Source organism: Cervus canadensis, chromosome 21, assembly GCF_019320065.1.
Source record: "Cervus canadensis isolate Bull #8, Minnesota chromosome 21, ASM1932006v1, whole genome shotgun sequence".
In the NCBI taxonomy this organism is placed as follows: domain Eukaryota; kingdom Metazoa; phylum Chordata; class Mammalia; order Artiodactyla; family Cervidae; genus Cervus; species Cervus canadensis.
Window position 1 is genome coordinate 30079944 of NC_057406.1, and position 12671 is coordinate 30092614.

A 12671-nucleotide genomic window follows, 5' to 3' on the forward strand; every position below is an offset into this window, starting at 1 on the left:
TGTATTTGTTTACTTCTCTAACTCTTCTTAAGACTAAGCCTTCATCATCTCTCATCTGGAATACTGCCTAGTCTCCCAACAGATGTTCTGTTTTCACTCTTGCCACCCTCTGAGCCATTCCATACACAGCAACCACACTGATGTCTTAAAGATGAAGAACAAAGCAAGTCACAACCCTGCTTGGACCCATTCAATAGCTTCAGACTACTCTCTGAATAAATCCAAGTCTTAAACTCAGCCTCTGAGCCCTGCATCTTCAAGTTCCTACTATGTCCTCAGCATCATCTTTCCACCCCTTGCTCATCCTTCCCTTGGATTTGCACCTGCTGTTCCTCTGGCCTTGAACTTTTCCCTAGCACTCTCTTCTTGGTTCTGTCTAATGGTGTAGGATTCAAGTTAAATACCGCCATTTTCTTTCTCTCACCACCATATCCATTCTCTCCACAGTACCTATCATGTGTGATTGCATATATACTTATTCACTTGATTGTCTGTTTCCGCCCCAGGCTCTAAGTGCATGAGACCAGGACCTTCACTTTGCTAGAATATTCCCTCTCACAGAACAGAGCCTTGGTCAATCCTGACTGAATCAATGAATGAGTGGAACGTACAGTAGGACAGTTTTCCTCAAAAGCTTGCAGATAGCCACAGAAGAGATCTGTTTTTAAACTCATGTTCTGATTCAGTAGATCTGGGATCTGGCCTGAGATTTGGTGTTTCGGACAAGCTCTTGGGTAACGTCAAAGCTGCCAGTGCCTTATTCACATTTTGACTAGCAAGGTCAGAGGGATTATAAAGATGAGTGATAGTGGTGTTTGTCCTTATGATCTGGTAAAGAAGTTGCCTCAGAAAAATGGTCTAAAACACCACAACTATCATGACTTTCATTGGTACAGGAAACCTGTAAGACCTGAAACTGTTTGAAATTGGTGTCAACATTGACCTTACCCCAACAGTACACAAAACCAACATAAAGAAATGTCTAGCTATAATAAAATCATTCAAAGAGTTATAATAAAACAAAAAATTTACAAGAAGCAATTGGTAATTCAGTCTATAGGAATAGAGATGCTTTTTTTCACAAAGCAATAAATATCATGGGACAGACAGATGGGAATTTGAATTTCATTTTGCCCTTGAGTAGTTGAGCAACCTTAAGTAATTTATATTCTTTGAATCTCAGTTTCATCATTTATCAATCAGGGCAAATGATATCCACCTTAGAGGTGAGCAGATGAAGTGGGTCTCTCATATCAGTTAAATAACTGTGCCTGGTATCTGGTAGTCCTTATCAGGCTCCTGTTCCTTTCTTAGGTAGAACATTTTCCTTATAACATTAATTTCCCAGGGGGAGAGAGAATCCATTTTTGAGTGTATGTTTGGCACATTTACCATCTCAGAGGGAAAAAAAAGTTAGGAAAACAAATAACTATGCAGATTAAAAGCAAGCATTTTGGCTTAAGAGAACACTAGACTGTGAATTAGAAAAGCAAAGATATGGTCCAGGATTCAACACAAACTAAATGTGAGACATCAGACATATTATTTGACACCCCTGGGCCTCTGTATTATTTCTAAATCATTGTATGTTCATACATGCATGCTCAGTTGCGTCCAACTCTTTGTGACCCCCACCAATTGCAGCCCACAGTCCATGTCCGTGGAATTTTCCAAGAATACTGGAGTGGGTTGCCGTTTCCCACTCCAGTGGATCTTCCTGACACAGGGATCAAACCCACGTCTCCTGAGTCTCCTGCATTGGCATGCAGACTCTGCCACTGTACCATTTGAGAATCTCCCAAAGTTTCTAGTAAGGAATTGGCAAAAAGAGGTGATTAAACATATCAACAAATAAGTTTATTTGCAAAGAATGAAGCCAGGGACATTGAAGCATCTACTTGAATTCAAATAACCCCAAGGGCTTAATACCATGAATATTCAATAGTATATTGAGGTATAAAGGCAAGGTATATAGGAAAAAGAGACATAGAAGAGAATTGAAAGCCATTTATATTGAAGCAGGAGGGTTTGAATCATAAAAGCAGTCATTTCCAACACACAAATTAATTTTTCAGCATTTAAGTAGAGATATAACTTTACAACTCTAGTCAAGCAGTTTTTTCACTCACTTTTTTCATTATTACATAGAAATATTATAATTATTTTAAAAGATTTATTTTTTATTTTCTCCAAATTGTTCCTGTTTTCTGTATTTTTAAGACATATTTAAGTTAATATTCTAAGTTATGACAACTTAAAAACATATATAACAACTAGAATTCTGACTGTCAGTGAAAATGGGCATGTCTGTATAATCTAGAAAAGATGGAAGTTCTCCAGATAAATTTTAAGCTCTCTGATTTCATATATTTCTTTAAAACTGAGTAATATAGTTTGAGGGTGTTTATGAAGATCTTAGGAGGAAAGAAACTGTTTTCCAATCCTTGTTCTAGTTACCAATGAATCTGAAATTTAAGTATTTATTTTTTTTAATTTTGAAAGGGAATGTAAAAATCACATGATCTAGAAGACTAATGATTTCCTGTAAGAAGATAACTAATGTATTTTACAAAGTGTACACAATGATTTTGGGCTTCCCAAGCAGCACAATGGTAAAGCATCTGCTTGCCAATGTGAAAGACAGAAAGAGATGGGGGTTCAATCCCCAGGTCGGGAAGACCCCCTGGAGGAGGAAATGGCAACTCATTCCAGTATTTTTGCCTGGAAAATTGCATGGAAGAGAAGCCTGGTGGGCTACAGTCCATGGGGTTGCAAACGGTTGGACATGACTGAACATGCCACACACACTACTAGAAACTTCTCTTTAATCCTTGAAAATTCACTCTGGTATTTTACAAAGATGGCAAATTCAAACTTCTGCTGTGTGTGACACACCATTAACTCCACCAAGATATTTTCTTGGTTAACATTCACTGATGCTAACCTAGCATCAGTGATGCTAGCAATGTTAATCTGGCAGTAATGCTAGGTTAACATTCATTGATATGTTAACATAATAATGACCCACCTGCTATTCCTATCTATAAGGCTCTTTCTCTCTGTTAGGATGGAAATTAATGACAGAGTGTCTCTGAACTGTCTGATGTCAGAGCTAGAAAACGTGTGAAGGGTATATATGAGCTGGACTACTGGCTAACAGGTTGGGGGGTAAATGCTCCAGTGGATAAAAGCTTGGGGTTTTCCATGAAGCTTCCTTGTTAACAAAGGCATTTTCTGATATTGCTGACACTGAGACACTAAAAGGTAAGGAATTTTCTGTGTCTACCATACTATTATTTATTTAGCATTAGAACAAATTTGGGATTAAATGTATGGCTTATTTCAAAGGAAGAGTAAAGAGATAATGTATAATGATATCAGTTTTCTAGATTGTTTTTAGAAGGAAACTGGGTAAAGGAAAATTTTGAAAATATTTGAAAATTACATGAACAGTCTGAGCCATATCAATAAAATTATTATCCTTGGAAATTATGTTTTTAAAAGATTTTTTTGAAGTAGGCTCTAGTTTAATATGTCATTAAACAAAGCTACAGTAGATTTCTTGATTTTAGAGCTGAATTATTCTTTTCAGAAAATTTGAGAAGCAATGGGCATTTTGAAGCTGCCAGTGGTTCTCTTTGTGCTCTTTGTTGCGTTAAACCATCTGGAAGGTGGTGGTAAACCCACTGAAAGGTTAGTAACTTGAAAATCCGAGTTTCTTTTGAAAGTATGAAAAAATTATAATCAAATACTGCTATGTAATTAACGGCCCTTGTGCCATTAGATTTCTAAGTCATAATTAAGAATAGTACATTAAGCTCTTCCACTGTTTCTTAAATTCTGTCTTCTTTAAAGAGTAAAGTCCGTCTGATAAATCTCTCTGATGAAATTTCTGACAGACAGGAATGGATAGTTTCAGCTTTGCCAAGAAATATGCTATTGGAACTTAAAGGAGCAGAACCAGAACATGAAGCAAGAAAACCCAAAAGGTAGTAACTTCTACTATACTAATCCAATTCTCAAGCAAACTAGGAGAAACTCAAAGTATATACTTTATATGAGGTGGAATTTTGCTGTGTGCTTATATAGACTTATTTTTCTCAGCTCTGGCAATATCCTGAACTTTCACATCTCTTTCTGGAAATCTAAGTAGGAAATAATCAAGTGGCAAATTAAATCTGCTAAGAAGTTAAACTTAGAAGATCCAGTTAAAAAGCCATTAGTCCATTATTTCTTTCCTTTCTGTGAAATGGTTTTTAAAAACACTTGGGACCACCAAGTTGTAAAGATGTATGTTTTTACCTGACAGTTATACCACAGGTAGACTGTCCAGTTAAGTTGAGAAGAGTGAATCAATAGCTTGTATTTGTTTTTAAAATTAAATTAATCCTGGATAAGAGTTGCTTTTTTTTTAAGGAGTTAGTCCTTGACCACTAGTTTGATACCATCTCTATTTTGGGTGACCTGTTTCACCAACAGGCCTGTTACTCCCCTTGACTAACTGTGTAAGTGCTTATAATGGAATAAATTGCTTTTCTACATTAAAAAAAAGCCATTAGTCCTTAGGGGATTCTTTCTATATTGCTAACTGCTCTGTTAATGAAACAGAATTATAATTAAAATATTATTCTTTGTGACACTACTTCCAAGATGCTCTAAATATAAATTAATATTTCTTGAAAATGTTTTCAATAAGTAGCATGTGCATCAGGATTTTTTTAAAAAAGCTTATTTTGAAAGGTGTCATTTTATTTGAATGATAATTTTAAGGAATTTTAAAAACTGTGAAGGGTGAAAATGTTTGCAGTATTTACAACTTTCAAGTGGAAAGCCTTTAAAACTGTTATTATCCACTTATTAAGAGTCTTAAGTCCATAAGTATACATATACCCCGTCCCTTTTGAAACTCCCTCCCATCTTCCTCCCCATTCCACCTCTCTAGGCTGATTCATGCTGAGATTTGACAGAAAACAGCAAAATTCTGTAAAGCAATTATCCTCCAATAAATTTTAAAATGCTATATAAAAAAATTCAAGTCCAAATTCATGCATATGTCATAATATGAAGATTTGCTTGTGTCTAAATTGGTTTTGACTCCATACAGTTTTATAAAACCGAATTTATACTCTCTTGAAGACCAAAGAGAATAAGTTTACTCATGAAAAATCTTTGCTTTAAGTCATATTAGGACTCTTCTCATAGAATTATCAGTATTTTGTCTATTTTCCTTCTGGGTGTTTTTTGTTGAGGTGGAGGTCCTTTGGTGATACATAAAGGTTTCTAAAGCACCTACGTGTAATAGATAGTACATGTAGATTTTTTCTCCTTTCATTTAAAGGCTTACCTAGTTTATAGGACATTCTTCTCAGAACTGACTGTAATGTTCAATTGGTTTTCTCCTGGATAAAAACAACTTTAAACCTGCCATGAAGTTTCTGGTAAACTAGCAGAACATTGGACAATGACAGAAATTTAGTGATATTATGTAGTATTTCTGTCTATATCTTGATCTTTTCTTTCATTAGATATATTCATCTGCTAGCTATTTTTACCCAGTATGTTTTTAAGAAAATTCATTTATTATGAGGTGAATTTCACCGAGAAATAAAATAACACATAATGTTATTTATTAACGATTATATTTTCATTCTGGTCTCACAATCTTTTTGAATTATTAGAAATACTTATGAAACATTCATCAATTACTTTTCAGGAAATTGAATTTCCTGGAATCAGTATATTTGGTCAGTTTTTTGAGGAGAGAGGAAGAATTTAACATCCTGAGCCATTCAACCATGTAATATTCTATGAAGCTCATAAAAAGTTGAGAAAGCCTAGGTAGAAAATATCTCAAACTTTGAACACATTTAAAAAATAAAGCTGATGAAGATTCATTCTTTAATATTGTTTTTTCACAAAAATCAGTCATCTCATCTGAGATCTTTTTCAACTTTTATACCTGCATGGGATGGGATTAAGAAGTAACAGACTTTACAAGCCATATCAAAACATGGTTATGTTACTTGACACTCATGAGTGAGGCAGAAGGATCCCATACTTGCCTACCAACTTTTTAAGACTCAGTAGTAAATAAGGCTCAGTGGTATCTGCCTGGCCGATAGTAAGAGAGGAACCAAAAGTATAATTACATGAGTTTCAAGCTAGAGTCACTGAACGCTCCCTTTAGAAACTTACACACCTCCACAGACAACTATTAAGAGCTGGGATAAGGGACCCATTTAAAAACTGTTTCAAAAGCCCCTGAAACTGAGATTTTTTAAAGAGAGACAATTTAAGAGTTACAATTTGGCCTATAATTATCACTGTTTATATTCTCTTCTTATTGAAGTACAGTTGATTTACAATGTTGTGCTAGTTTTTCATGTATAGCAAAGTGATTCAGTTATATATATACATATATACGTATATATATATTCTCTATATATATTCTTTTCTCTTTTGGGTTCTTTTCCATTATGGTTTATTACAGGATATTAAACTTATTTATGAAACAGAAACAGATTCAGACATAGAAAACAATCTTATATTGTGAGTGAGGGATAAACTGGTTTGAGATTAGCAGATACACACTACTACATATAAAATAGATAAACAACAAAGTCCTACTGTATTGCACAGGGAACTATATTCAATATCCTATAATAAGCTCTCTTAAAGCCAAGAATTTCCATGTGTGTGAATGGTCATAGCTTTAAACTAGTGTTTGTTATTAGCTGGTGGGTAGGCTGGTAGGCCGTCTGCCTGATAATCAATGAGGGAAAATACATAAAAGTTGGGGTGTTGGGCCTTTCACTAACCAACTCAGTCAACTTTCTCCATCTTAATGATAATTTGGGGTATATCCTGACTATCATAATTACATAAAAATTACTGTTTGGGAAAGCAGTTCCACAGGTATGAAACCAAAAAACATAAAAATTCTTTGTATTTCTTTAAAGTAGAATCATGACCCTCCTAGCTAACTCAAATTAGATAATATTTTAGTTAGAATAATTTTAAATCCTATTACAGACCTTGAGACCAATTATCAAACATTCACCAATTATCACTGAGCACAAAGAGTATTTCACATTCTGTTCAAGGAATTCACCAAATATATCCTGGAAAAGAAATCCCTTTGAACCTTCTCAAATTGACCCACATTTCTTTTATTACTTTAAATTTATTAGTTTGAAGTGTTTGGGTCAAATTCTGATTACTACTGTTTTTCAGGAAAAGTTTATCACCTTTTAGAATTAAATGTTCAGTGAATGAATTGCTGGTTCAATCTTCATAGGAGCATTAAACCATTCTTTGAAAATGCACATTGGCCATGCTTACCACACATGAAAAAGAAAGAGTTAAAGAGATAATATGAATAAGACTGATATATAAGCCAGGTAATTAGGCTTCTGTGGGCTTGCCTCATGGCTCAGGCAATAAAGAATCCTCCTGCAATGTAAGAGACCTGGGTTCAATCCCTGGGTCAGGAATATTCTTGCCTGGAGATTTCATGGACAGAAGAGTTTAGTGGGCTGCTAAATTTGTGTATGTTAGTCGTAACCCATGGGGTTGCAAAGAGTCAGACACAACTGAACGACTAACATACATAAATTTAGCTTCTAGGTGTGTTTCCTTTGCCTGAGTAATTGGTTTGTCAGCATAAACTCACACTCAACAGATACTCAGTTCATGTAATTCTGTAAGAAAAATTTTCTGTGGAGAATATCTGAGAGTATAAACCATAAAGTTTCACATGAGTTTTTTAAATATTTACTCTTAGGCTATCTCTATACAAAGATACAGACAATGAAGTACTTCCCATAGAAAATAAACACATTGAGACAAAAGCCATTGCATATTGCTTCAAATTATGTATATACACTGGCTTCTGGACATTGAGTTTTCAGCCTCCTACTAGTATCTGTCTCCCACTTTACATTTAATCAAAGTTTAACCAAGATTTTGGTTTTTATAGGAGCTGAAATTTCCCTAGAACTCTTAATAATCAGCAAAAAACAATCATTGTATCTATTTCCAGTACACTAAAACAAGAGATGGTACAAAATATAGGATTGATGTAAATAAATTCTGTAAATACTAAGAAGTTAAGATTCAAATGAATTATTTACAGTTATCATTTATGACTTATCCATAATATTATTAATATGCAATTTTTCCAGGTGGCTGAAGGAACATGATGAATATTAATACCTTTGACACAAAAAGCCTTTGGTTTTAACATTCAACCTATCATTAAAATTATTGAAAATATAGGAACATAGGACATAGCAGGGGCATAGTAATCTTCATGTATTTATGCTAATAGTAATAGAATTCCCACACTACAGTAGTTAGAGTGCTTGAATAGGTGATAAATTTTATTCCCTTTAAATAATATCTGACATTTCTCAACACTGTCAATTCAACGAAATAAGGAAACAACAAAAATTAACTAACACTGCTTAATTCTTGTTTGAAAGGAATGAGAAATGAATATTTATATATTTAAACCTACATATTCCAGATTACATATATAATTTGCAATTCAAGACCTTTTTAAAAAATTTGGGAAATAAATTGGTGGTGGTGGTTTAGTCACTAAGTCGTGTCCAACTCTTGAGACCCATGGACTGTAGCCTGCCAGACTCTTCTGTCCATGGGATTCTCCAGACAAGAACACTGGAGTGGGTTGCCCTTTCCTTCTCCAGGGGATCTTCCCAACCCAGCGATCAAATCCAGGTCTCCTGCTTTGCAGGCAGATTCTTTACCAACTGAGCTACGAGGGAAATAGATTAATCAATATTTAAAAGAATAGAAGACAAAAATTTTTATTATCATTATCTGGAATATATTCTGAATTGCCAGAGAAAAAGATTACACTGGGAAATTCAACATTAACTATAACGGAGGGTTAGCTATATGATATCTAAGCTGCATCTTCAAGGTGTCCAGAAACTCGATCAAATCATCCAAGTATTTTGCAAACCAAAACACTGATGTGAAGACATTTCCTTTAATTTTCATCAACATGAGGTATCTGATGTCACAGAGATAGGTGTGTCTAATCCTGACTCTAAGTTTCTAACTTTTCCTATTTGTTCAGCCTCACCAGTCGTCAGATGGAAAAGCGGAAGTGCCGCACTGCCACTTGCGCGACTCAACGCCTGGTCAATTTTTTAGCTCCTTCCGGCAACAAACTTGGCGCCATTTTCTCACCTATGAAGATGGGATCCAATACTTATGGCAAGAGGAAGAAAGTTGAGATCTTAAAGAGAGAACCATTGAGTTACTTACCCATTTAGAGGTCAGTCTCCTCTACAGTTCTTACTGCTTTAATGTATTAAATAACTACTCCACTGATTTCCTTTGTTATTTAACAGTACCTCTTCCATTACTAGAGTGAATATATGAATCTCTGCCTCCCATGTTTGTTGCTAACGCATATAAAATGCCATGTTAAGAATTGCTTAAATTAATACTGATTAAGCTCCCCTAATAAAAAGTCAGTGTCTTTAAAACTGAAATATTCTTGCTGTAGTGTTTATTTTTTAAATACTTTCTAAAAGTTGTTTCTTTTGCCTGTATCTTTATGACCTGAGTTTGAGAAAAGAGGAGAAAATGGTTGTTGGAAACTTGATATATTGTAGACAGCTGAAAATAAAGTTATGATTATAAACATTAGAAAACTAGCAATTGTAAGTATCCTTGTTAAGCAATCCTTTTTTTGCATTAGATCGCCGAAATGACATAAAATGCTGTTTTAAAAAATAAAAGCCTGCTCCTGACTCAGTCAAAAAATTTTTTTTAATTCTGTTTTTTGTTGCATTTGCTGGTATGAAGAGTTTATTTACAAAATAAATTAAAGCTTTCTCCTGACTCAGTCAAAATACTGTTGTTTTTTTTTAATTCTGTTTTTTGTTGTACTTGCTGGTACTAAGAGGTTACTTCAAAATTAAAAAAGAAATGTCTCTGTACACACTGCTATATTTAAAATGGATAACTAACAAGGACCTACTGCATAGTACATGGAACTCTGCTCAATATTATGTGGTAGCCTGGATGGGAGGGGAGTTTGGAGGAGAATGGATACGTATATATGCATGGCTGAGTCCTTCACTGTTCACCTGAAACTGTCACAACATTGTTGATCAGCTATACCCCAAAACAAAATTAAAAGTTTAAAAATAAATAAATAAGACCAAAAAAGAAAAAAGAAACAATGTCCCTGAGAGTTTTATTGTCTATTATCAGTGAGCTTATACTAAATGTATATGCCCTTTATTCTGTTTAAGTGGCTTTCAGCAAATCTTAGTCACATTTTTATACAGAGTACTGCAAAAGCAATATGTGTTCCTATTAATTCTGTCTTCATTTGAAAGACTATAGACTCCTGGAAATTATGTTCTGTATAGCAACTTATTTTCTTTGTTTAATTAATTGGACTTTTCTGGCAGAATTTCCACATGTGTGATGTCCCCCCTCGCCCCCCCCCCTTTTTTTTTTAAGAAACCTGCAGTACTAGAAATGAAATGAAATATTTTGCTGTAAGTCAAATTCCTACAGGGTATCTGCTTTTCCCTGACTGTGAATTCCATAATTTTGGAAGTATCATTAACTCATATCAATGGCTATTATGCTGCACTATGCATTGCTCAGGGCTCAGCTTTTATTTTAAAAAACTAAAAAAAAAAAAGCATTTCAATCTTAGTGAGAATCCAGCTCACTGACTTAATTGCTACATTAAAATTGCTCCTCATAAAATTTACCTTAGATTATCATCTTTAGAGTTTGTTATTATTGTTTGGTTGGTTGGTTTTTTCTCAGAGGGGAGGATATAGAGAAAACAGATGTTAGTTATAATGATTTTATGTCATGAATTGCATACTGAAATAAATGAGTGATTGAATTCTTTTTGTGATATTCAACTATTAGCCCCCTTTCAAAGTGGATATAAGCTCAACATTTTGAGAATCCCATGGACAGAGGAGCTTGGCAAGTTATGATCCATAGGGTCTCAAAGAGTTGGACACCACTGAAGCAATTTAGCACACATGCAAGGTACAATTGAATTAATCTCTTAAACTTACTCAGTTAAAAAATTTCCCATAATAGTCTACATTAAATAACAGCATTGCATCTCATATCTATATCAACTCCCCAATCAAGTCTGGTGAGCTACAGACCATGGGGTCGCAAACAGTCAGACATGACTGAGCGACTTCACTTTCACTTTCAACCTATCTTTCAAGTGTTAATTAAATTTTAATGAGCTCATATAGTATTCAAGGACATTGTATATAGCAGTACACAATTCCCAGGTTTAAGACAAGAAGAATTAATGTATAGTAACCCAACGACTTCTGGTGCTAAAGAATAGGATAGAGTTAGGGTTACTATGTCACTTACTCCAACCAGGAGGCTTTTGAGAAGGAAAGAGTTTATTACATTGATGCAATAAATATAAATAGTTGATGTTATTGTAAAGTTTACTCATTATATTTATTAACAAAGTGAAACATTTGAACACATTCAGCATTCTTTCCTTCATTAGTATTGATAGACCAATAGAAATCTAAATATATAAAGGTTGGGAATGCCTTATGCCATGGAACATAACAAGTACTTCCCCTGGTCTCTCATAATTACCCTGTGAAAATAATTAGTTTTTCTTTATTGATGTAACTGATGATATCAACAGTAAATATTGGTGACTAAGCTTATTCCAACTCTTCTTATTGTGCCTGTGGTATGTGAAATCATAGGTGCTGTTGAGTAGCCTTCCAAATACTTACATACATGCTACAAATTAAATTTTATTGAAGATTTAGAAATACAAATGATCCTATGTTCCTGTTGCAATACTGACCCAGAATAAAGAATTGATTTTCTAAAACTTCCAGAAATTCTCTTGAGCATTGTGAGAGAACATTCTGCAATAAGCCTCTTATTCCTCTGAAGCCTGAACATCATTGTTGTTCAGTCACTAAGTCATGTCCAACTCTTAGAGACCCCATGGACTATATCACACTAGGCTCCTCTGTCCTCCACTATCTCCTGAAGTTTGCTGAAATTCATGTGCATTGAGTCAGTGACGCTATCTAACCATCTCATCCTCTGCCCCCCACCCCTTCTCCTCCTACCCTCAATATTTCCCAGCATTGGGGTCTTTCTTTTCCAGTGAGTCAGTTCTTTGCATCAGGTAGCCAAAGTATTGGAGCTTTAGCTTTAGCAGCAGTCCTTCCAATGAATATTCAAGGTTGATTTCCTGTAGGACTGACTGGTTTGCTCAAACCAGTCAATCTTGAATATCATTACCTGGTAATATTATGCCGAAATGAAAGAATACCTTTTGGTTAAGAGTAGAAATGCCTGTGAGTCTAAACCTCCTTTGGCTGAGTGCAGGGAGAGCTTTTCATATAAAGTAGGAAAAAGTATTCTTTTTCCACCCCTTATCCTCCCTTTTACACACACATAACCCACAGTAATGGAAAAATCCATCTTCCTTACACCCACTGCATGTGTAATAGATACTGTTAGTGCTCACCAACATCCCCTTCTTCCTGAGCACATAAGGGTGTGTAGTTCTCAGCCCCCTCATATTCGGGTGGTGCCATGAGGCTCATTCTGGCCAGTGAAATATTAGCAGAAATTATGTGCATCACATCTAG

At 34.8% G+C, this 12671-nt stretch overlaps 1 protein-coding gene across 1 annotated transcript; it reads left to right on the plus strand.

Moving 5' to 3' along the window:
* Positions 1-3607: 3607 nt before the first annotated feature.
* Positions 3608-9446, plus strand: LOC122423960 (islet amyloid polypeptide). The gene is made up of 2 exons (XM_043441518.1): positions 3608-3693; positions 9116-9446. The coding sequence occupies exons 1-2, from the start codon at positions 3608-3610 to the stop codon at positions 9303-9305; spliced, it is 276 nt and encodes a 91-aa protein (XP_043297453.1). The 3' UTR covers positions 9306-9446.
* The last annotated feature ends 3225 nt before the right edge of the window (positions 9447-12671 follow it).